This window comes from Anastrepha ludens, chromosome 3 (assembly GCF_028408465.1).
Source record: "Anastrepha ludens isolate Willacy chromosome 3, idAnaLude1.1, whole genome shotgun sequence".
In the NCBI taxonomy this organism is placed as follows: Eukaryota; Metazoa; Arthropoda; class Insecta; order Diptera; family Tephritidae; genus Anastrepha; species Anastrepha ludens.
Window position 1 is genome coordinate 87,783,802 of NC_071499.1, and position 26,077 is coordinate 87,809,878.

General features: G+C 36.3%; 1 protein-coding gene across 5 annotated transcripts in view; it reads left to right on the top strand.

Annotated features, from left to right (window-relative positions):
- The window catches only part of LOC128858401 (uncharacterized), a 122,097-nt gene that overhangs the window by 69,569 nt on the left and 26,451 nt on the right, over positions 1–26,077 (top strand). For 3 of the 5 annotated variants that reach the window (XM_054094652.1, XM_054094653.1, XM_054094658.1), the window contains exons 2-10: positions 5,448–6,791; positions 13,234–14,481; positions 14,880–14,965; positions 15,054–15,228; positions 17,673–17,827; positions 17,903–18,000; positions 18,372–18,514; positions 18,646–18,758; positions 21,379–21,510. In XM_054094652.1, coding sequence (XP_053950627.1) covers positions 6,719–6,791; positions 13,234–14,481; positions 14,880–14,965; positions 15,054–15,228; positions 17,673–17,827; positions 17,903–18,000; positions 18,372–18,514; positions 18,646–18,758; positions 21,379–21,510 — 2,223 coding nt within the window. In that variant the 5' untranslated portion in view covers positions 5,448–6,718. The remainder of the gene's footprint in view (positions 1–5,447; positions 6,792–13,233; positions 14,482–14,879; positions 14,966–15,053; positions 15,229–17,672; positions 17,828–17,902; positions 18,001–18,371; positions 18,515–18,645; positions 18,759–21,378; positions 21,511–26,077) is intronic. The other 2 variants (XM_054094654.1, XM_054094655.1) reach the window with 1 other exon arrangement.

Sequence of the window (26,077 nt, forward strand, 5' to 3'; positions counted from 1 at the left end):
TTAGGTTTTTCCTTGAAAAAAAAAATTATTTTTAAGTTTTTACGTAGTTAGAGGATGAGTTCACTTCTTAAGGGGGTTGGAAATTTGCATACTTGCCGGGATGTATTAGCATTGATTAAAGCTACAAGAAAAAATGCGAAGGTGAATTTGAATAGATACAATTTTTGAAGTGAAAACTTCTTTAGAATCGTTGGGAGTGATTTGAGAAAAAGTGAAACGAAAAAAGCGACACTCTTGGCTACGAATATTACATATACACGTAGCGACGAACTAAATAACTTTTAGGCCAGCGCCGACAGCATGGCGCGATAGCCGAGCGGCTAGCAATGTGAGCTTCCGATCCAAAATCCTTGGTTCGAATCACAAGAAAAAAAATTTTTTTATACAGTTATTTTATTTTTTTATTTTATGATATGTTTATGAGGAGCTTTTTTTCATGGCAGAAATACACTCGGTGTTTTGCCATTGCCTGCTGAGGGGTGAGCGCTATTAGAAAAATAGTTTTCCTTAATTTTGGTGTTTTCACCGAGATTCGAACTGACGTTCTGAATAGTAGTCACGCACCAACCCATTCGGCTACGGCGTTTGTTTAATTTTACTGATGCAAAAATGAGGAAAAATATATGAATAAAGTTTGCTTACTGTTTACACATTTTCCAAAGGTGACGGAGAACCAAAAAAAAAAGTCGATTTTCAAACAAATACGAGTGCATATGTGTAATTGTGTTAGAGTTTCGGTCACGCCCCAGCAAAACCTGCGTGCATATGTGTTTGTAACATTCAAAAAAATGTAATTGTGTTAGAGTTTCGGTCACGCAGGTTTTGCTGGGGACGCTCATAATAGCAACCGCGTGTGTATTTTTATATTCGTAAATATTTTCATTTTTAAATATTTACCGCAATTATGCCGAAAAATAATGCAGAAAAGTGTCGTGAATATCGACAGAAAAAAAAATCAATAAATAGCATCACGGAATTCATTCACGAAAATTTAATAAAGTATACACCAGAAGTATCGCGGATACTTAGAAAAGATTACAATAAAGTTCCAATGATTTTAAGTGGCGATTTTAACGTAAATTTTGCATTGGACACAGCGGTTCCTTTAATTGACGTTCTCAATACAACATTCAATTTAAAAATGTGTAACGATCGCACTGAATCGACAACACGATCAAAAACAACCATTGACGCGGTATTTCAAAGACATGTTGACAACATCGAAACCAAAGCATTTGTATCATATTTTAGCTATCATAAGCCACTCGTATCATTTGTTGAAATTGAAAACATTGAGGATGAATAATAATAAAATGAAGAAAATAAAATATGAACTTTATAGCAATATTATAATGAACCTATAATTATCTTGCTCCTAGTGCTGCTTTCGTCTTATTCTCTCTCAGTTTGTTTTACGGAAGGTTTCACTTCTATCGCGTCTAACCGTTAGACTGGTGTTTTTTTTGATTTTTAAAGTGGTTCTGAATTTTTCAAATACCCCTATTGAAGGATGTGCTTTAATATAATAAAAAATTAAATTGGAATTGTGGCCCAGACAAGTTCTTCCAAAATCATTAAAGAGCATTTAAGAAAAAATTATTGAAATCGGGCAGAAATTGCATTCTCTAGGATTTATGAACAAATACCCATTGTGCGCCGTAGCCGAAAGGATGAATGGCCGTGCATGAAACACCAAATGTTAGAAAATGTGTTTTCTAATAGCTTGGCAGGCAATGGGAGGCACTGACAAACCTCCGAATGTATTTCTGCTATGAAAAAGCTCCTCATAAAAAGTATCTGCCGTTCGGAGTCGGCTTAAAATTTCGGGTCCAATAAAGGGTATAAACACCAATTATATACTTACTAGCGAAAACCCGCCCGTTTCGCTGGTCGTCTCTAAAAAAATCTAGATTAATTAATTAAATTAAGCCGAAAAATACTGTGTGTTCTTTATAAAAATTCTCGCGCATGAATAGTAATGAAAGAAGTTTTAAATAGTAGTAGCAATTAAAAACATGTATTTGTGATTTACTTTACTACTTTTTTTATTGTAATGCTCTTTGCTATACAATATTCTTCGTTTTTCTATGCGTTGTTGAATTAATGAACAATACCGATGGCTTACCAACTCTTGAGCATGAAACATAAAGTTGGCCATGAGAAAAACATGGGTATTCTAAATCAATACCGCAAATTGATAAAGTTTGGCCTTGTGACTTATTAATAGTAATCGCGAATGCAAGGCGAACAGGAAATTGAAGACGTTTGAATTCAAACGGCATATCCGATGGTATCATTGGTATTCGCGGTATTAAAACGTCTTCACCAGAGTATTTTCCATTCAAAATTGTTGCTTCAATGACGTTATTCATCATTCTCTTAACTGTTAATCGAGTGCCATTACATAGTCGTGGTTGATTTATGTTTCTCAACATAATAATCGGTGCTCCTATTTTCAAGTTTAGCATGTGTGGCGGTAATCCAGGTAAATCAAGGGAATTCAAAAATTCAGTGGGATAACTTACAATATCATCTTGATTTGTAACAGTGTCAACGGATCGATATGTTTGTTCTGGACTTAGTATGTTAGCCAAAATAGCCGCATTCATTTCATTCACATCTTTATTTTTGCCAGCCATGATGACTCGTTCACTAAGCCAATCATGATTTTTGTAATTTTAAGGCAAATTTGGGAAAATACTTTGAATTAACTGTTCTTTCGTTTGACTTATTTGACAAAAGTTTGGTTGTAAAGTTATTAAGCCAGTTAAATTATCGACATTATCTCTGCGAAAAAGCAGAGAAGGAGAAGAGAACTGTTCTATTCCCCCCCGCTTTAACCCAGCCATGTGTTCAGGTGCAAATGACTTTTTTGCGTGAAGTCTGATATAAAAGAAGTTCTATTTACTCTTCTTAAATTTATATAAACTTTTCCAGGCGAAGTAAAAAAACTGACATATATTTGCTTCAACCGTATATTTGTGAGTACACAGGTAATACGTAAATATATGAATGATATAGGTAATATCTCATATTAGCATAACCTTTCTGCAAAAAATTAAGGAAACGATCACCAATCACGCCGACAATGATACAATGAATTTTTCACTATAACTGACTCCAGATTAACGTTTATATAATAAGCGTATATGTAACATTTTAAAATTTTTTTAGAATTTTTTTTTTAATTTTTAATAATAAGTGGTCTTCCTCTTCCTCTTCCTCTTCCATCTCCAGCTCCATCTCCTTTCTTTATTCCGGAAACGGGCAGCAAAATTTACTTCACTTAAAAGCCTTCATCAACAACTTCCATCTGATACCCATATTGTAGAAACACATCCAAAGGTACCTTGGTCCACCTTTTCGGCTATATCTCGAGACCCTGGTCACTCAGAGATCTAAAAAATACTCTGTATTAAAGCACTCATCAGTAGCTTTGATTTGATACCCACAATGTAAAAACACATCCTAGGGTTACCCGGGTCCTCGTTTTGGCCGTCGGCAGCGCCACCTGGTGGCGAGTGGAATCAATAAGCATATTATACTAACCTTCACCGTGGAAAAATATATATGTATATATACCAAATTTCATAATAATCGGCCCAGACACACACACAGTGCGGCCGATTCCCAAAAAGCTGGCCAAAAGTCGAAAAAAAAAGTTTCTAGATAGAGTTTTTTATCCTTGGGTTGGCTACAGTAATGCCTGGAGTAGTGAAAACCGTTCATAGCAACGTTTTGTACCCGAAGTATCCTCTGTATTTTCAGTCGCAACGTGGCCTTCGTTTGAGCATCGTATTACTGTCGATGAATAGTGAAAGTTGTACAAATTTGAAAGATTTTGTAATGGAGTAAATTGAACAAAACCAAATGGAATCATCTTAGGAAGGTTAGTAAAATACGAGAAATCTTTAGTACATATCAATACCTCGACACAAAATTTTTAGCTGCAGCAATACGTAGATACATTTTTTGCAATTTTTTTTTTATAAAATTTGAGTTTTCAAACTGTATAGTAATACAACGCCGTCATGTGCTGCTTTGAAACCTATTAAAGGTTACTCAAAAAAGTAATGGTTACTGAATAAAACAAGATTCAGCTGCTACCACTTGCTACCTTGCGACCCCGAAAACATATAAATTTACATGCATCTTGATTATGTTCTTGAATATACGCTATTTCACGTGAGGGGGTGGCCAATAGGGGTGGAAGGGGGTGGATTTTCAAAATTTTAAGATCAAATTCGTAATCAGCGACTCCGACAACCCCCGAGTAAGAAATTTTGAATCAATTACTTAATTTTTTGAGTTTTGGCCAGCTTTTCGGGAATCGGCCGCACTGTGACACACGACCAAAATGTACTCAATTCTAATGAGTGCTATGTGCGGTACAAAAAATACGTGCGGCAAATAGCAAAAACACACTCACTTAACCGACGCACCGCACAAACACGTGTTATCGGATTTCAACCAAACTTCACAGAAACCTTTGCCAAAGCAACACCAACAATGTGTGAAACTTTTATTGTTTTCCTTACAAGCGTTGCTGAGATTACCCCGAACAAACGCACACTTTTTTTCGGCTTAATTTGTATATATATAGATATGGAAATAAATCTATCGAATTAAACGATATAATTTAAAATTATATAAATAAATATAAAACTATAATTCTATATAATAAAAATCTGTTAATAAGTACATATGAGTGGCTCAGTGCCATCCTTGCCTAACCCTCAAAATTTCATATATGGAGTTATTATGCGACACTACTTAGAAATACTCCAAACTATCCGTGCTAAAGTTGCACATCCCTAATTTTTGAACGAGACAAGGCTGACATCTAATTAAATGATTCAAACCTTCCTAAAAAGGCTGTTTAATTTTTAATTACCTATTAACTTTGTCACTAATTATTAGGAAATGACTAAATTGAGGCTTCGGCAAGGATGGCACTGAGCCACTCATATATTCCTATTAGCATAAAATTAATTAAGAATTGGAAATAAATTACAAAGGTGTTAATTAATTCAAATATGTGTTGCTATTTAATACACCCATACAATTGCACATATTATTTGTGCATATTTTCTGCTGCAATTTTCTCTTTATACCGAAACCAAACAATACTTAGTTATCAATTGTCTCAATATTTGTAATAATCATTCGAGTGCCAGATTTCATCTAATCGAAGTACACAATTCTGCATCCCAAGCTGTAACATGAAAGCTTTAAGATATATTTACACATTTACTGTTCCCTACGACTATCTAACACCTCACTTAGGACGACTGTATAGTATAAGTAAATACATATGTGCTTGTGTAATTCCAATTTATTTTTGCCAATCTGTATTTAAATGAAATGCGTAAATTAGCCACTGCACACAACCAGTATGCCCAGTCTAAGTGCAGACTATAATTCCTTCCTTCTATCATTTCACAAAGATACTTGAAAGAACAAACAATGAATGACGAATAAATGAATAAATGAATAAGTGTTAAAATGAATGAAGGAGAGAGCAATACATAAATAACAATATAAGAAATGAACAAATGTCATTCATTTTTAGTGATAAATTGCTAGCAGGGAGTGAAAAGAAGAAAAGAAAAAAATGCGTTGCTAGAAGTGTTTCCTTGCAGTCCTTTCTAGTACTAAGCATAACTAAGAACTAAGGAGAAGCAACGCAAAATCAAAGTGGAAGGCGTAGTTGGTGTCTGAAGTAGAGACATAAAGCGAGGTATCATTGATGCTAAATTAAATTTATACCGTCGAACTCAAGAACAAACGTTTTATGTCCGCCCACTGTGGTTAGAACAATAAGAAAACAAGCCGAAGGACGTCGAAAACAAAATCAGCACGCCCGTTCGGAAGTAAACAAAGCAGGCAAATGTAAATGGAACAGTCACTGCCGCTGAGCAGAAAACAACGAGCGGACAATCCACACCGGCATTGGTGGGGGTATTGGTGTTGGCATTATCGTTGTCGGCAACGATAGCATAGGGAGTGGGCGTGGGAGCAGGAGCGACAACCACGTAAAAGCAAATGTGTAATAAATTGCATGAAAAACTCAATCATTACGCCAGCAGCAGGGAGTTAATTTAGTTAACGCTGCCAGCCAATCTCCAGCGGCCCGCTGCCAGCAGCCAGCAGCCAGCAACTAAATATCTACTAGGTGGGTAACCAGCGAAGTCAACTTTTCAACTAAAGAACTGCTGGTTTGTAATTTTGGGACTGAGATTGAAGAACTTGCCCACACTGCTGTTCATCACCAGCAACATCATCGCCATCAACATCATCACCAAATAGCATTTGGATTTGCATTTGAACTCACAGCATTGTGCAAACCACGTAAAAGTGGAAGAGGTGAAGGGAAGTGCAAAGCGACACTCTCTCTGTAACACTAAAGCAGTGGTGGTACCAGTAAGAAAGCTTTCACTATAGTCGCCTTTGTATCACTTAAAGTTGCCACCATCGGAATAGCAACAAATCACTGTCAAAGGACTCATTGTCATAGTGCACATCAGTCGGTTGAAGTTGCGTTCGTTCGGAGAGTGTATTGGTGGTTTGTCGATCTGACGCTTGGCAAGACGTAACATTTTGTGACAGTACGCATCTGGCCGTTTGCCGTTTATCATTCGTAGTTCACAATCCGCAAAGACATTTGTTCGGGCGTTGGGATTGTGGGTGGGTGATGCCAACCCACTGAGAGCGAATTATGAAGCACCAGGGTTCCAGTCATTGCTGTTGCTGGTTCACACTTTGCTTGGTCGCTACGGGCATTGTTCTTGGTAAGTATTGTCTACGCTCGCTTTGTTTTATTTTGTAAGCATTTAATGAATTTGCTAAATAGCCCATTTAATTGCTGCTTTGTTAGTGATAATAATTAAAAGTAATGAAGAACAAATCTTCGAGTAATAAAGTTTGTCGTTGATCTTTAGAAATACATATATTTAAGATAGACGGCAATAAATAATAGTCGGAAATTGGAAACTGAGAAGATTTCATGAGCATAATTAATTACATAAACATGCAGTATAGTGTAAGACCTAAGGAAACTTTTTACTACAGCCAAGAAATATCTATTACAGTAATTAACATTTGGTGAACGTTGGATCGGGTTCTGCCTTGCATCAAAATAAGGTCCTTTAGGGCCAACTTTGCAGTAACACGGCGCAAACCTAAATTATTAACTACAATTTGCTGAACGGATCCATAAGCAATGTTTAAGTCCCCTGCTTGTTCTCTGATGGTTAATTTGCGGTTATTGATCACTTTCACTTTATTGAGATTTTCACCAGTTTTCGATGTCGACAAGATTGTGGCGTGTGAGTGCTAATAATAGCCCATTCTCGCTGTATTGCCACTTTTTGCTCTTTTGGCGTGTACAATTTTTAAATGCTCAAGTAGATAGCATTAAAACTCAAGCCCTCTATTTTGTAAAAATCCGCACTTTTTGCTGCCCAGTTCAATAGGGGTATTTTTCTAGACTCAAAAAACGCTTTATTAAAAGCTGCAATGCGTTGAATTGTCCAATTATTACTAAAAAGTTGATCTGCAAATTCTATAAGTTTACTATCAAGTAAGCTAAATTACTTCAATGAATTCATTTTTGTCGATATGAAATAAATAGAAGTTATTCCTTTATAACAAAAGGCTGCTCACCCCATTATTGAACTTCTACCGTGAATGGGATAGAGGCTGGAGCAAGAAACGTTTTGCGTATGGTACCAATACTGCTTTTAACCATAAAAGATCATCGAGGTTAAATCTTTTCTCGTCGCGCTTCGCCAGTCTTCATCATAACATTGATACTTACTTATCTGTCGAGGCAAATGGTCTGGTTGTGGTACCATAGAAAGGTATTTTCCGTTAGGGTTTTCATGTGCGAAAAAACTGCCTATGATTATTTAAAGATGGCTCAAAGCTTGACGTCTACTGTAAGAAACCAAGGGTAGCTCGTCTTCCCGTCGGCTTATTAACAAAATAAAAACACAGGGAATTTATTTGAGTACGCTGTATGCATTGGAATATGTATGTAGTATGCATTAAAAATACTTATTAATTTACAAATACATACACACGTTTTTAGAGGCGCTCATCCGCACACAACTATCAATTTAATTATGTTTTTGTGAATATTAATTCAAGTATAAAACCAAATGACTTATTTGCCTAAATTGGCAGAATTTACAATTTCTGGTTTTTGTTGAGCAAAAAGTGGCATTCTCTCAATTTCTATACAGCCTGCATTCAAAGAATTACAAAAAAAATCTTTTATTTTGAATGCGTTCTAATTTCAAAACTTTTAACCACACACAAGCGCAAATTTTTTGATTTTATTGTATATTTTAATTTAGTTTTAGTTTCAGTTTATGGTTTTAACGAGCTTGTAACTAATAGTGCCCGGCATATAAGCGGAATATGTACGAAGTTGATCGTTAATTTCAATTTTTTTTTTTTTTTCATTTCACCCTCACCTAATGAGTGCATTTTTTGGAAAAATATTTTCCTCATGTAACAATCGGTTGTTTTTTTTCACTGCATTGGAACTATCGATATCGGTAACTTAAGTATGACAGCTGAGAATGGCAAACTGTGTTGGCATTTCTGTTCGGTAAGGTTTTGGCAAGTCATCATGAATCATTTAACGTCAGAACCATGCTTTCAAATTGTGGAAATTTACTTGAAAAAAATAAATCTGTTCGCGAAGTTCATAGAGCACTGGCCGCATTATTGGTCCTTATTTCTTTCGGAAAGAGGAAGGAACTGCAGTTATAGTGAATGGCGAGCGCTATCGAGCCATACTGATTGAATTTTTGTCTCTAAAAAATAATGAACTAAACATTCACGGCAATTGGCTCCAAAAAGACGATGCGACTTGCACCATAGTGCGCGTAACAATCGATTTAATGAAATACGAGACGTGTTCAAGAAGTATCGCGAATTTTGAATTTTCGCAGGTTACGTATATTCGAATTTCGATTTTTTGTGGCGATATGTTGGTACTCATGTCTCTTACTCATGCTGATGAGTTCGGCCATTTTGAATGTTCAGTTAATTGTTGACAGCTGCTTTGCTTGCACATGTTTCGGCTCGTCCTCGATTTTTACCTATTCAAAAAGATGGATCAAAGAACCTGTGAAATTTTGTGTGATAAACGAAATTAAGTGCGCGAATGCATTCCGAAAGTTGACTGTGTCATACGGAGAAGCTACTTTGGACCAAAGCAACGTTTATCGGTGGTACAAAATGTTCTCAAAAGGCCGAGAAGATGTGAACGACGAAAAGCGTGCCGGACGACCGAGCAGTTAAACAACAGACGAAACAATCGATGAAGTACCATGAAATACCATGAAAATGGTATTGGCCAATCGTCGAATCACCGTTAGAGAAGTTGCTGAGGGCCTAAACATGTCGATTGTCTCGTGTCATTCGATTTTTTTCAATGATTTGGGCATGAGACTGGTCGCTGCAAAAATGTTTAGCAAAACTACTCAATTTCGACCAGTGCGAAGTTGGACTCTGTCCGCGACGACCCAAATTTGCTCCAGAGGGTCATAACTGGTGACGAATCGTGGGTTTATGGTGGAAACCAAAGCTCAATCATCTCAGTGGAAGCTGCCGCACGAACCAAGACCGAAAAAAGCGCGCCAAGTTCGGTCGAATGTAAAAGTTTTGCTTACCGTTTTCTTCGATTGCAGGAGCGTTGTGCATCATGAGTTCTTGCCACAGGGTAAAACGGTCAATAAAGAATATTACCCGCAAGCGGAAACGCGTCGTTGCTTGTGTGCGACTTTTTGGCCAAAAACAACACACTAATGATGCCACAGCCACCGTATTCCATAAATCTAGTCCCTTGTGGCTTTTTCTTGTTCCCGAAACTGAAGAGGCCCATGAAAGGACGACGCTACGCTACGATTGACGAGATAAAGACGGCAACGAAGGAGGGGCTGAACAAGATAAAAAAATTGATTTTTTGAGGTGCTTCAAAGATTGGAAAAAACGTTGGCACAAGTGCATAATATCTCATGGGGATTACTTGCAAGGAAACAGAATAGATATTAATGAGTAAATAAATAATTTTCGAAGAAACACAAAATTCGCGACAATTATTAAACACACCTCGTATGCAAGCCACCATTGACGTCTTACAACCAGATTTATTGGAAAAAGTGCCATACAGCGCAAAATATCTGGTCTTTAAAAGAAGTGCTTAGCGAGATTTCCAGCCTTTATTTATCCTTAAAAGTGACAAAATAAGTTGAATAATATTCGTTTTAATACATAAATTTTCGAATTCGCAGTCAAAAATTGGACTGACTGAATGGACAATGCAACTTATAGCCGCGGCGAACATATGTCTGTTATTATATTCAAAAAATAAATGCCATGAAATTATCTAACAGATTATAATAAAAAACTTCAATCCAAAAATATTTATGTTTTATTATATTTTCTGTTTCTTATTAAACGTTTAGATAGAACATATTTTAAATTAATAAAAATGGCCGTAATTATTGGCTTGAAACTTCCTCGGCATTGGCAGATATTAATTTTGAAAAAAATGCAGGTGAAAAAACATTCATTTGAGTTTTTATGTCTTTTACCGAGCCAGTTGACCTTGATGAATAATGAATTATTCCTTGATAAAATTTTGTACTGCAAGCCTTGTTAGACGATTACACAGTGCAACAAAATGAAAAAAGTCAATCCTTCAGGTCTTATAAGTATAAGTTCTTAAAACTATTTATTGAAAGTAGAGTCCCTTGAAACTTTAAAGTCCTTTAAAAATTTAGATTGATACAAAAATTAAAAACTTAGTACGTAGCATTAAAAAGTCTATAGTTTCACGTGCAACTCCGTTTGAAATAAAAGCAGTGGCATATAGTCGAGATTTCTACCGAAGAAAAAATGTCTCAGAACGAAATTTCATCTACTATTTTTATTTTGCTTTAGAAAAAAATGTTATTAATGAAAAATACAGCACTCTATTTTTTATAAAGTAATAATAATATGTGAAAATAAGTATTTCGGTTGTGATTCAAAATAGCAGTAGTCATCATATAGCATCAAATGCAAAACTTAAAAGAATTTATTCGCTATATAACATAAAAAAGGAAAGTAGATGTATAGAGTCCACCAAAATCCTACACCTCTTGACGGAAATGGTCTTCCACGCTTTTCTCACATTCTTCTAGAGCTCCTTGACATTTTTGGAATTCGCTTTGCTAACAGCGTCTTTGACATCAGCCCAAAGATTTCTAATAAGACTGAAGTCAAGTGACAGAGCCCACTAGCTGACGCTCTGCCAATTTCCTGCCAACTTGCTGGTATGCTTTGGGTAGATGTTTTGCATACCTATACATTAATTTTAGAGGCATTTTCCATTCCGCATGTGGTAGCATGGTTGACTCCATTATCTCCAATGTGGCATCCGGGTTTTCTTTAGGCCATGCAATGGAATAGGACCAGTACCGTAGTAGGAGAAAGAGCCCCACGCGTTGATTTTTGCACCTTCGCTGAAGGTTAAAAGAAGCATTATTTAGCCTTGGTCAAATAGTCTGCGTCCTTTGGAACCAAATAGCAGTATTTTGGTTTCATCTTTATAGATGTTCCGCCATATTTGAACTTGCCAATGCAGGCGCTCTGTAGCTTATTTTATTTGGCGTGACTGTTGTAATAAATCCAAAAAGTTTACCTGGAATGAGCTTATTTCTGACTATTGACCAGTTCACATTAGGATTTAGCTTGTCCGAAGGTTTTTGAAATATGAAAGGGGTTTTCTTGTGCCAAAGACTATTCTTTTCTCAGTTCTGGACTCGAACTGACTTCTTTACTATCTCTTATTTCGTTTTCTGGCGGCGATTTCTTAGCGTTAGTAATCGTTTTCGTTGACTTACAGATAAACTTGTAGGTTTTCCCCTCCTGCAGCGATTTCTGAATGAGTTTTCATTTTTCAACCGAACAATGCTTAGCGTGACCAAAAAATCGTACTATTGATTTGCCTTCGATTCGCCACTTCTCTGTTTGCTATCTCTAGGCTCTGCTCACTTGACAAAAAATTTGCGTTTAAAAACAATAACAAAGTTATCGAGCAAGAGACGCCGGTAGCGAGTACGGCTATACTTGATAAAATTGATCTAACCCACTATTTTTACAAGCAAATGTTATTTTCAGCAGCTCTTTTCCCGCGTTGACAAGATATGCTCTTTTATACCCGTTACTTTATCTATTCGCCATTTGCTAACGCTTGGCAAAACGAAGAGGCCTCATATACTGTTATAAAAAAAGTATTAAAAAAATATTTAAAAAAATCCCAATTTCACTCGAGTTCATGCAAATGCCCCGAGTACTGCGTGTTCACTGTTATTTATTTTTGAGAACAGTCAAAATTAATGGGACTTCTTGAACATGGCAACTGGATCAGAAACTAATACATATATACGGTTTTCTATGGTGCGGTATTTAGGGCTACCATGTGGCATTAAAAAAAATATTATTCGCAATTGTGGGTTAAATAAAAAAATACCGTAAAATATTTACTGTAAGCCACTGCACCTTTTTCGAACAGAGTTGTACATAGGACATTTTTTCCTATACAATGAAACAAAAACTGGATTTTGTAGCGCGGTGTTATCACTTTTACTAGAGGAATGCTACTACCAGAAATTTAATACAATTTGTTAACTTTTATTTTAACAAAGGAACAGCTGGAAAATAATAAACGAACTTATTTTTCACGTCTCTTATTGATCACTCCAGTCGCATGTAAATTATAGCAGAGGCTTGCAAAACGTACACTGCCTTTCAATATCCCTTGTAAATTGAGTCATCCCGAACATTTGTATGCGGTCAAAATAAATACAATATCTTCATATATGTTTGTGTGGGTGTGAGGATGTGTATTTAACACAAATATACTTGCATAGAGAAAATTGGCCTGCCTCGAACAAAACATAACGTGCCACAAAATATATACTTGTTGGGATAGACGATAAACTACAATGTGCCGGAATAGCCGGAAAACGCCATTGAACACTTGTTCGCTTACTCACCTGCGTTTCTGTGTATTTTATTTGTTTATTCTATGTGGTTTTTTTATATGAACGCAATTTTTCAGTGCCTTCAAGTTGTTTACACACTCACTCATTCACTAACTCTCTTTTTCTTTTTCTCTCTTGCCTCTCTCTCTCTCTCTTTCTGCTTTTTGACGGCACCCACAATATCTAGTATCACCAGATATACACACAACTTTTGCTGACAACTATAAACAAGGGAAAACCAAAGGAACAACAGCAACAACAGGAACAGCAATCGCATTCAAAACGCTGGGAGCGATGGGTTTTATTGACGCCAACAGGTACAATGCTAATAAAAGGAACAACAATAACGTCAGCAGCTACAAGTCGAGTATGATTGCCAGCAGCAACAAGAACAGGAACAGCGTCAACAGCAACACGACCAGCATAAGAGTACCAATCAATGAGATATGGAGCCAGCTGGAAGAGCGGCAGAAACATATGGTTTCTACACCTCAAACGATGACAATAATAGTCGAAAAACCCACAATGGTAAAACACACAACAACAACAACAAAAGCAATTACTGCACGTAAGCCAACTACTACAATTACAAAAACAAGCACAACACCTAGTCATAGTCCAATAAAGAAGACGCCGCATGACAGTGGAGCCAATATAAATGTCAGCAACATAGAGAAAAGCACAATGATATATAAGCAACAGCTTCAAAATCAACATGAGCAACATCAGCATTGGCAGCATAGACACCAACAACAGAAACAAAAACAGCTAGCCGCACATAGGCCACTAGCAGAGATTGCGAGCAGTGCGGATGGGAGAAAACCACAATTGCACGTTGCCAATACTTTGTTAGATGGCAGAACATCAACATCAATGAATATAGGGACGTTTGCAAGGGCCGAGGCGGCAGAAGTGGCAGCAACGTCACAAACGCAAATAGCAATCAGCAATAATAGGAACGGCAACAGCAACAGAGATGTTGATAGCATTACAACGGCAATAACTACAACAACAACAACACCATTAACAACTACACAAAGCCAACAATTTGAGCCAATGCGCATTTCTTATTATATGAACGTCGCCAGCCAGTTGGAGCTGGAGCTCGATCAAGCGACGGAAACGGATGTGAAAGTGGCTATGGCAAGGCAAGGGGAAACGGCAATGGAAGTGGAAGTGGGTCGTCAACATCAACACAAATTTTCCTCTTCATATTTAGACGAAGACGACGCCGACGCCGACGACAACGATGATAAACACAATTATGCGCCACTCAAACGGTTGCCGACGCAGCGCAGCCGTTGGGCGCGCCAGGCGGAGGAGGAGGAGCCGGTAGATAAATGCCAACGATTTGAAAAAGGTGACAAAGAATTCTACAGTCCCGATTATCCAAACGATTACCCAAAGAACATCAACTGTACACGCGTGATAGAAGGTGAGTTCAAAGTTGAATGTTGAAAATGTTGTTGCTTACATGCATAACTTATGCGCCCCGGAAGGTACAGCACACACGGACGTATAAGCATACATACATATGCACATAGCTAGCAAAATACACACAACACCTGATGCGCGTTTAAATATATTTGCACGAGTGTGTGTAAACTCAATTTTTTATTCATACTCGTGCCACCTATCCAGTTGTAGACTCCTACGTACACTTATATGTGCATATATGTGTGTGTGTATATACAACTGTATGCGCAGCTGAGTATTTGCACGTGTGCCGCTACTATTTACTTCCAATGACTGGCGGCTACATTTTATATTACTTTATCTTATTATATTCTTCCCCCCCCCTTATTCCATTTTTTTTTCCTTTGCAACCTGCAGCGCCGCAAGGACAGATAATCCGTTTAGATTTTCGTAATTCATTCCACATCGAAGCGAAAGAGGAATGCAAATTTGATTTTCTCGAGGTAAGAGCACTCAATTATATGGCTCATTTGCGTGAATAAAGTGTTAAGCTGTAGTGTAAATACTTTATACTTTATCGGAACTGTGTAGATACGCGATGGCCAGTATGGTTTCTCGAATTTGCTTGGTAAATTCTGTGGCACCGATTTTCCGCCTGTAATCACCTCGAAGGAACGTTACCTTTGGTTGCACTTTCATTCGGATGAGAGTATCGAGTATAGTGGCTTTACGGCGGTTTACGAATTTATCGATCGCAGTAGAGAAGGTAAGTCAATACATTGCGTTAAGTTAATATAAAGCTCTAGGACTTATTGGCAACTTTTGACAATTTCTTTTTTATAATTCTTTATGAAAATATGGTACGAAAACCATTCGAAATCCAAGTTAAGAATTTTCTGAAAATTAAAAAACAAATTAGCAAACTATCATTAAAGTTTCAAACCTTTTAAACAGAATTATTCAAGGCGAATCTATTAAAGGTGGTATCGGTAAATTGCTGATTTGATTTTATCTTTCGCCGTGTCCATGTGATTGCCAGCCCAGAATGAAACAAGGCGAATGCATTCTTGTTTTACTACTTTGCCATTCTCTGCTTTGACATTCAAACGTACAAAGCATTGTTGTTGGTCTAATGTCATCACCTTTAATGAATGCGCCTTGGAATTTTTAGAAAGATTTTGAGTATGCAGTTTTATAGCCCATTGAATTTTAATACCATAAAAAGCATGTTTCAAGTAGCTCAACGACATTTTTTTTTTTTTTTTGTTTTTACTGACCGCATATAACAAATGCGCTCCTGCTGAAGTTAACATTAATGTTCCCGGTATCAAGTGACTTCACGTCACTGTATTTCAACCACTTAAAAAATATATTTTTTATTCGCTTTTTATCGTTTGCAAAACTATGTTTGAGTTACAACTACGGCGAGAGATATTGTACCCCAAGGTCAGTTCTTGAACAAATTTCGCTTTAGTCACTTAGAGCTCGGCTTGAAAAACGCAGCAGTAGTCTGAAAGTTTTAAAGCGTCTCACAATAAGAGTTACAGGAAGGATACGCCAAATCCTGTTCCACTTTCCATTTTTCAAGATTGGAATTTCGTTATCACTTAAAACGATATCTGATTCACAGTTTTCCATGCAAGATGGTGTTAGGGCCTCAATGCAATTTGGTGACGTAAAAAGTTCTTAATGTTTTCTTCCAGATGTCTTTGGTTGTCCTTATTCCACGATGTATACATAACAGCGAGTGATACTATTATTATAATAATAATATTGATTGTCGCTTAAGCCCTTAGTTGGGTGTTTGGCCGAGCTTCTCCTCCTATTTGTGGTATTCGTCTTGATGTGGGTCGGTCCTTAAATAAAGGAACCTACAGTTTCATGACAGAAATACACTAGGAGTTTTCACTAGGGTTTCGGGTGCATTATTTTTTCAACTTTTTAACCAGAATTTTCAGCATTTTTCCGGGTATCCGGTTTATAGCCCATTGATTTTTAGTGCCCGTTTCAAGTTACTACAAAATATCGTTAATTGTTGACAATTTTTTTCCGCTGTGCTGTCACGGCTTTTCATTTATACAAAGTGCATGCTCGAATTTTTTGCTTACAAAAAAAAGTATATCACGTCAACAAAAAAATTGCTAAGTAGCTAAAACGCAATGGAGCATAAAACTGCATATCCAGAAAATTTTTTAAAATTTTGATTAAACAGTTAAAAGTTTTGAAGAAATTTCGGAAAAATATTTACAAAGTTTGAAACTTTACATTGCATATTTTTTGTTGTAGTATGAACTGTGTTTTAATAAAAAATTTAGTGATGTTTTTATAATTTTGCAACGAGGTGTTTATAAAAAGAAACCGTAAAGGTACGAATTAATAGTGGTTTCATGTTTATGTGATTGATTAGGTGATGATAAATGTGATTATTAAATGATTTATGTGGAGCCTTTCCTTCTATCTACTGTTTTATAAAGCAATAACTTGTAAAAACTAAATATTATCCCAACCCAATGATGGAATCTTTTATTACGATTTTAATAAGACCTAAACAGCGACTATCACACTGGATTATTATCACAAGCGTATTCGCCAAAATTTCAAAAATGCTTAATTCTGATTATATTTGCTTTGATCCAAAATTAATACATACTGGTCCATTTAGTTAATGCTTTCCGCTAGAACCATTGAAGAAAATTAAAGGCATCCAGTCGTCCTACTTGAACCACTTGCACATGGCGACAGTGGGATCATGCTCCAGTAAATTGCTGGTTTGAAATATGCTGGAAAGAAACAGCACATTTTCGAACAAAATTTTATTTTAACATGCATTTATCTATTGAACCCTCTTTCTGTCACAGTAAGCGCGGATTAGTTTTCCATTACAGCGAAGTTAACACTTGCACAAGAGCTAATTACTTAACTTTGTGCTTGCTGTTTTCCCCCCAATTTTCATGCTGAAGGCTTCAAAGCCTTAAAATACAAATCGCAATCTAGCTTTCTTTTTTCAATTCTTTCAATTCTCGCTTAAGATAGGTACAAATGTATGAAGATACTTTTCATTTCATGAAAAATCTTTTAAGCGTTCTTATCAATTATTCATGATTAACAACATTTAGAGATTTATATTTAGCAATGCGAATTTAAATATCTCATAACTTTCTCTTTCGTTTTTGACATACAACACATATTTTATATTCTCCCGGACTTCAGTACCCACTACGGATTTGAATTGCACATTCGATAAGGACGGTTTCGAAGGTTTCGTTAACTCATCCGATGTGCCCCCTAATCTAAAAGCTATTGCGAATGATAATAAAATAGCCTTGGACTGTATGTGGCGCATACAGGTACAGGATAATTGGAAGGTAAGACTAAACGGATATATATGGGTGCATATGTGTGTGCTTAAATAAATTTTATTTCGATTCAATCATTTGCAGATACAAGTGAAATTCTTGGAATTCAAATTAAGCAAGCCCAATGACTGTATCGCGAATTTCTTAGATATCTTCCCCGAACAAACCACCATGCCCCTTAGGTGAGTAATACACAGATCTATACTCGTAAATCTATAGATGATTTCATATCAATCATTTTATAGTGCACTAGCCTCATGCGCTTGTGGTCAGAAAATCATGTCTGACTCTATTTAACATGCAAGCATAAGAACAAAAAGACATACACATACACATATACATACATGCATATCTGTACTTCAATCATCAATGCTATGCTTTCACTAGAAAATTACAATATGACAAACTTTCTGACTGACCGTGCAATGATGTAAAATATCGAGACGGTATACATTTCATTTTATCCATTCTTTGTGGCCACACTTACAGCAACTGCTATTCTTTATTTCACTTCTACTCTCTTTTTTACATTTGCGCATCTTTTCGTTTGTAGATTAAAAAACTTTTGCGGATCTGCTGGTGAAGGCATCACATCCGAATCGAATGTATTGCATTTGCGTTTTTTTGCCGAAAAGGCGGCCATCAATTCATCGTTTGCCATTTTATATACCGCCTTTCGAGAACGTGGCTCTGGCTGTAGGTTGCGACCAATGAATCAGTGAATCAAATAAAATAAAAAATTATAAAAAAATAAAAGTGCTGCTGATTGAAAACGAATTTTCTTTTCTCGATTGTCATTAACTACTTGCATTTGTCAATATTTGCAGCTTGCAATGACGATGAGGAATACGATTGCGAGGATGCCACTTGTATTTCAAAGGACCTCAAGTGTAATGGACGAGATAATTGTAAATTTCGCTGGGACGAGGAGGACTGTAAAGTAAGAAAGTTTTCACAATTGATTCTTATTATATGCATGCATACATACTTCATTTAAAATATACTGCATATACATAAATACATACATTTATTCTTGCACATGCGTGCATACACTCGTACACCTGTACATAGATCTGTATGTAGCTAAGTGCTATGTGGACGTGCTTCTTTATAATGACAGCAATTGTGCAGAGAAATGGTCAAGTTTAGGAGCTTGGGGAGTATCGAATGAACTATCAAGTGATGGCAATCGTTATCGAACAATGAAGCTGTCAAGCTGTCAAAGCTGTCGTACACTCGTATATGAAATGTCGCCGTTAACTGCAGTTTGATGTTTTAGCTTTTATTTAATTTTTTTTTAAATGGAATTCAATTGCTTAAGGCATTACCCACAACCACACTTTAATATACTGCGTGCTTTCTTATCAAAGAGATAAATTTGGGAAGCAATAAAGTATTTTAAATTTAAGTGAAATGAGGTATTTGTATGCCTCTTAAGCGAGGCTTAAGCGAAATCATAACTGTCAACAGTGACGTGGGTGCCGAACCACGAGTGCGCCGACTATTTTTTTGATGACAGGAGATACTTCTTTTTGTCCTCGTACACCACCAGATCCATTCGCTTTGCCTCTTTATTCAGTTTGGAGAGGGCAGAACTAACAGCGCGGTTGTTAAGTCCGACGATATCAATATGATCGGCATTTGCCAAGAATTGTACGCTCTTATAAAATATTGTGCCTGAGCGATTAAGTTTTACGGCTCGCACGATCCTCTCCAACTTCAAATTAAAGAAGTCACACGCCAGCGAGCCACCCTGTCTGAAACCTCGTTTGGTATCAAACGGCTCGGAGAGGTCCTTCCCAATTCGGACGGCGCTGCTGGTGTTGAGCAATGCCATCTTGCAAAGCCATATTAGTTTTGTGGGGATACCAAATTCAGACATCGCGGCATACAAATAACACCTTTTCGTACTGTCGAATGCAGCTTTGAAATCGACGAAAAGATGGTGTGTGTCGATTCTGCTGTCTTGGATCTTTTCCAAGATTTGGCGTATTGTGAATATTTGGAAATATTAGGAAAAAATTTATGGTAATATTTACCACATACCTTATAAGATATGTTGTATACTAATATATGTATATAAACATGCATATACATATACAATTTCGCGCAATTTTCAAAAAGAATAAATCTATATGTAAAGATGCATACAAATCATATGGACAACGCAAGCAAATGTAAGCTAATGTGCTTGAACTGCAAGCGAAAGCGCGGAACGAACGACAAAGCAAACGAACGGCAACGTTCGACATCTTGCTCTCTCCTACTTAAGTGAGCGTATATATGTATGTATATGCGTATATGTACATATATAAATTCACGTATTTGTATTTGCATATGCCTTCTTATTGATTATTATTAATTTGATTTACTTGAAGAATTTAAAATAAAACCAAGTTTGTTAATAATACCTGTTGTTTTAATGTTATTATTATTTTTTGACGTGATAATGTCTTATAATTCTATGTAGTCGGCTGCACGCACCAAAAAATGCGTCGTTATCTTGCTCATGCGTCGTTACCTTGCTTGAACAGCATGTTATGTTATGTTATGTTATGTTATGTTGTGTTATGTTATGTTATGTTATGTTATGTTATGTTATGTTATGTTATGTTATGTTATGTTATGTTATGTTACGTTATGTTATGTTACGTTATGTTACGTTTCGTTATGTTATGTTATGTTATGTTATGTTATGTTATGTTATGTTATGTTATGTTATGTTATGTTATGTTATGTTATGTTATGTTATGTTATGTTATGTTATGTTATGTTATGTTATGTTATGTTATGTTATGTTATGTTATGTTATGTTATGTTATGTTATGTTATGTTATGTTATGTTATGTTATGTTATGTTATGTTATGTTATGTTATGTTATGTTATGTTATGTTATGTTATGTTATGTTATGTTATGTTATGTTATGTTTTGTTATGTTATGTTATGTTATGTTATGTTTTGTTATGTTATGTTATGTTATGTTATGTTATGTTATGTTATGTTATGTTATGTTATGTTACGTTATGTTATGTTATGTTATGTTATGTTATGTTATGTTAATGTTACCTCATTCTCTATATCCATACAAAATATCTATCAAACAAATAAAATTAAAATTTTCTTTTGAAAAATGCAACCATTCAATCAGTATTTTCTTATGACGTTATCACGTTAAACTATCGTCAGTAAACCGACTTTACAGACAACCTCTTTTTTTTACCAAAAAGGCATATTAGAAAGATTTGAAGAAACTCACTCGAAATCTACACTCAATAATCCTATTTTGCTATGAAAGGAGATTTTTCTATCTCCATTTCATATACTTCGAAGTAATTACAATTCCCGAAAATCTCGGGACTATGTTCAAAGTCCCGAAAATAACTGAATTATTGACTAAAAAGGCCGAGTTACCGAATTGGCATCCCTAATATATATAAACCCTACGCATACACATACACGTCCATTAACCCAGTAGGCAATACGTTCATAACTTTTTCATATTAGTGGATGCATAAACATATAAATATTTCAACATTATTTTCTACAATCAAATTACAGAAAGAATCTGCAGAGCAATCGGAACACATGATCATTATAATGGTTGTCTTTGGGCTCATCTTGGGCGGCATGATAATCACATTCCTAGTAAATTGTATACGAAAGATAATGCACGATCAGAAGATCATACGGGTAAGTACAACACCCAAAGTAGACTAACAATAAAAACGCTTATCAACCTGCAACAAATGCTGAGACTTCAAAATATAACGTGTAAATTTGTAAAATTTCTAAAAGAAAGCAATAGTAATAATTAAAGCAAAGCTGCAAACTCACCAACTCATGCATACGCTGGTAGCAAAGTTAGTGTAGAAAGTAATTATGTTATTTTGTAGTAGTTAAGTAATGGCTAGAATTTAAAATTGTAAATATATAAGACGATGTATGTATGTACATATTTTTGCATGCAACGAAATATTGTTTTTTGGTTGTGATAAATTCAATATTTTAAGTTATACAAGCAATAGTTTTGCTTTAAATTTATATATAAATTTACATTTTTAGATTAAATTGCACGATTGTTTAAACGTAGCCTGGTTTGAAGGGAAACAACAATAACACAAGTTATGTTAAACCCCACTTTATTGCACTTATAAGGAAATCTACACTTAGGGCAACGGTAGTGCGTTAATACTTACCTAGTTTTCTAAAAAGAAACTCGGTGCTGTGAATATTAATATTCACAAAATGCTCTTTACCCTAACCTTAAAAGCTTACTGAGGTACACGTGAAATTCGCAGTAGTTTCTTAATAGCCTTTTTAGCAATTTTTCAAAACGAAAGGTTGAAAGATGCGAATTCAGCGGTTACGCACCTATTCGCCTTGGTATTACATCTCTTTTCTTTAAGGAAACTAATTTTAGCGGCAATTAACCTTGTGAAATTTTTAATTAACAAACTCTTGCTCGCCCTAATAGAATTTAGTACTTATTTTCCACTCAAAAAGTTGCATTTTCTTAATGAATTTTGTGAAATAATTTGAATGTAGGTTAGAAACGATGAACGTTAGAAGGGCTACAATTTAGGAGCATAAACAGTCATGCAGCTGCATATGCAGAAGTGAACGTATGCATATGTGTATACTTCAACAATTCAATCAAATAAAGGAAAAGCAATTGACCTTAGAAAATTGCAAAACGCATGAAGGTTTTCGCGGCTTGGCAGTTTTGTTTATTTTTTGTGCTGCGCACAAATTTAGGTAACTTATGGGGGTAGTCAATTACTTAATAGAAAAGCTATAGGACTATGAATAAGTTCGTGCGGTTTTACAACAGATGGCGTAACTTGATTATTATTCCATCGATCCACATTTCCAAACATTCATTGGAGAGCTACTGTCGTAAGGCACAAACGTCAGTATAAGTTTTTTATTTGAAGCGTAAACAACAATATTTTTACCACACTTGAAAATGTCGAATTTCGTGCCAAATAATGTGTTTTTGCGGGGAATTCTTCTTCATTATTTTAATATGAAGAAAAAAGCAGCCGAAAGTCATCGTATCTTGGTGGAAGTTTATGGTGAGCATGCTCTATCTGAGCGAACGTGCCAGAAGTGGTTTGCACGCTTTAAAAGTGGTGATTTTGGCTTGGAAGACGAAGAACGCGAGGGTGCGCCGCCAAAGTTCATGGATACCGAATTGGAGGAATTGCTCGATCAAGATCCGGCTCAAACGCAAGAAGAGGTTGCAAAAACTTTGGGAGTTGATCAATCAACCATTTCCAAACGTTTAAAAGCCATGGGAATGATCGGAAAGGTAGGCCATTGGGTGCCGTATGAATTGAAGCCAAGAGACGTTGAACGCCGTTTTATGGCATGCGAACAACTGCTTCAACGGCACAAAAGAAAGGGTTTTTTGCATCGAATTGTGACTGGCGATGAAAAGTGGGTCCATTACGACAATCCAAAACGTCGGGCAACGTATGGATACCCTGGACATGCTTCAACATCGACGTCGGCGCAGAATATTCATGGCCTGAAGGTTATGCTGTGTATCTGGTGGGACCAGCTGGGTGTTGTGTATTATGAGCTACTGAAACCGAATGAAACGATTACGGGGGATGTCTACCGACGACAATTGATGCGTTTGAGCCGAGCACTGCGAGAAAAACGGCCGCAATACGCCGATAGACACGACAAAGTTATTTTGCAATATGACAATGCTCGGCCACATGTTGCACAAGTGGTCAAAACATACTTAGAAACGCTCAAATGGGATGTCCTACCCCACCCGCCGTATAGTCCAGACCTTGCGCCATCCGATTACTATCTCTTCCGATCGATGCAACATGGCCTGGCTGACCAGCACTTCCGTAATTACGATGAAGTCAAAAAATGGATCGATTCGTGGATTGCGGCAAAACCGACCGAATTTTTCACAAAGGGAGTCCGTGAATTGCCAGAAAGATGGGAAAAAGTAGTAGTAAGCGATGGACAATATTTTGAATATTAAATTTGTAACCATTTTACGTCAATAAAGTTTCAAATTTCGAAAAAAAACCGCACGAACTTATTCATAGTCCTATTAACTTTTTTGCTTCCAATATTGAAGCCCCCAATAGGCAAATAGGATACATGCTTTTAAATGGAACTCAGCATAATTTGGAGTTTTAGAGCGGGGTATAGTGGGTGTATAGTTAAAATGTTGGATTGAAGATCACTGAATTCCAACGATCGATTACTTGGAGCCAACACTTGCGCATATGAGCGATTCCATATCAAGTGAACTGAGTATTTTGGATATTGTCGAAAAAAAGACATATGAAAAAGGTTAATAATCATGAAGTTTATTCAATATTGAAAATTTTGGTATAGAGTTCTTCAAGGTGGAAACATTTCCTAGCGAACAAGAAGGCTGACATTTACGTATACTGTTTCTCAAAATACTCTCGTTAGAAGTTCATATACTCCTGCATTCACTTGAACCAATTGAATTTTCGAAGCACTTTTGTCAGTCAAAAATGGATGCCTCCAAAACGGATTTTTAAAGGCTTCAGCAGCATCTTCAGGCATTGATAAACGTTGACCTCACATTTTATCTATAACGAATTTAATCTGCAAGGCGGATGATCCATTAATTCGCCCTTTTGAGAGCTCAAAAACTCTCTCATGTGAGCAGATACGTGAGAGCTCGCATTGTATTAATAATAATAAATAATTGGCGCGTACACTTCTGTTAGGTGTTCAGCCGAGCTCCTCCTCCTATTTGTGGTGTGCGTCTTGATTTTGTTCCACAAATGGAGGGACCTACAGTTTCAAGCCGACTCCGAACGGCAGATATTTTTATGAGGAGCTTTTTCATGGCAGAAATACACTCGGAGGTTTGCCATTGCCTGCCGAGGGGCGACCGCTATTAAAAAAAATGTTTTTATTAATTTTGCTTTCACCGAGATTAGAACCAACGACCTCTTTGTGAATTCTGAATGGTAATCACGCACCAACCCATTTGTCTGGCAAACAAATGGTTGGAGTACCACACAAAATCGACTGTTTTAAGTTTCTCTACAATTGCGACATGACCAGATACCAGATTTTTCGAAAAATCAAGCGACCATTTGCTGCGAGATGTGTCAAACAACTTTTGTTTGATTAAGCGTTGTCTTCGTCTTGCTGTTTGGTTAACGGCTCATATGCATAGATCCAAGATTCGTTATCCGTTACGATGTCATAGACGTACTTTGAACCACAGTGGCTGAATGTCTTCAACATTCCTTCACACTAATTGACTCCAGTCGACTTTTTTGTGCACTTGTCTAATTATGCGGTATCCAACGAGAACAAATCCTACTGAATGCCCGATAATACCTCTATCTCACGATATGTCCCATCACCATCGATTACTTCTGGTATAACAACCGTTTTTGGACGGTGTTGACGAAATTCATCCTGCAAGGATCGATGGCCACGTTGGAACTCTTTGTACCAGCGTTTCACAGTGGCTAAGTGTGGTGCTTCAATACCAAAAGTTCAAATATATTGATCAATGCACTCTTGTCACGATAATCCACGTTGAAGATCGTAATAAATCACCGCACGGTAATAGGTAGCAGATAACAACAGATAATAATTAGATAATAGCTAGCAGAGCAGCAGGTGCGGTCAACTCATGGGTGACTGTTTTGGGGACGTATCTACATCTTGTGAACACATAATAGCAGCGCGACAAAAGTTTCTAAGTTTTGGTTATTTATATATTTTTTATTTTATCTTTTTCTTGCCTTTTTATATGAAGAAGTTCATTCATCTAAAAAAGCCCACATAAATCCAAACTTGAAACTTTGTGCAGTTTTAAAAAATCAAATAATTTACATCAAAATTTCACACCTTTTAATTAAAATTTTTAGAAAAATTTGGAGGATGCAGTTGGATGCAGCTTATTAAATTTTAGTACAATTTGAAGTGGCTCGAAAATCGCGTTGAGCTAAATTTTTTTTCTTGTGACAGTTTTTTGCATCCAGGTCTTAAATATCTTACACAAAATATCACGTGATATTATTATATTTTATACCGCTCCTTAATTCTACATGAAAAGTCGTTCATGAAGTATCTTCTAAATCAGTGCGTTGAAATTATGATTAAGCGGCGTATTTACGTTGATTAACCCAAGCCTTAAAACGTAATCAAAGTAAAAACGCAAATTTTCTGCACTGAACAACGAATTCTCTTCAACGCCTTTGCATTCAAATTTAGCTTTCCGACACCT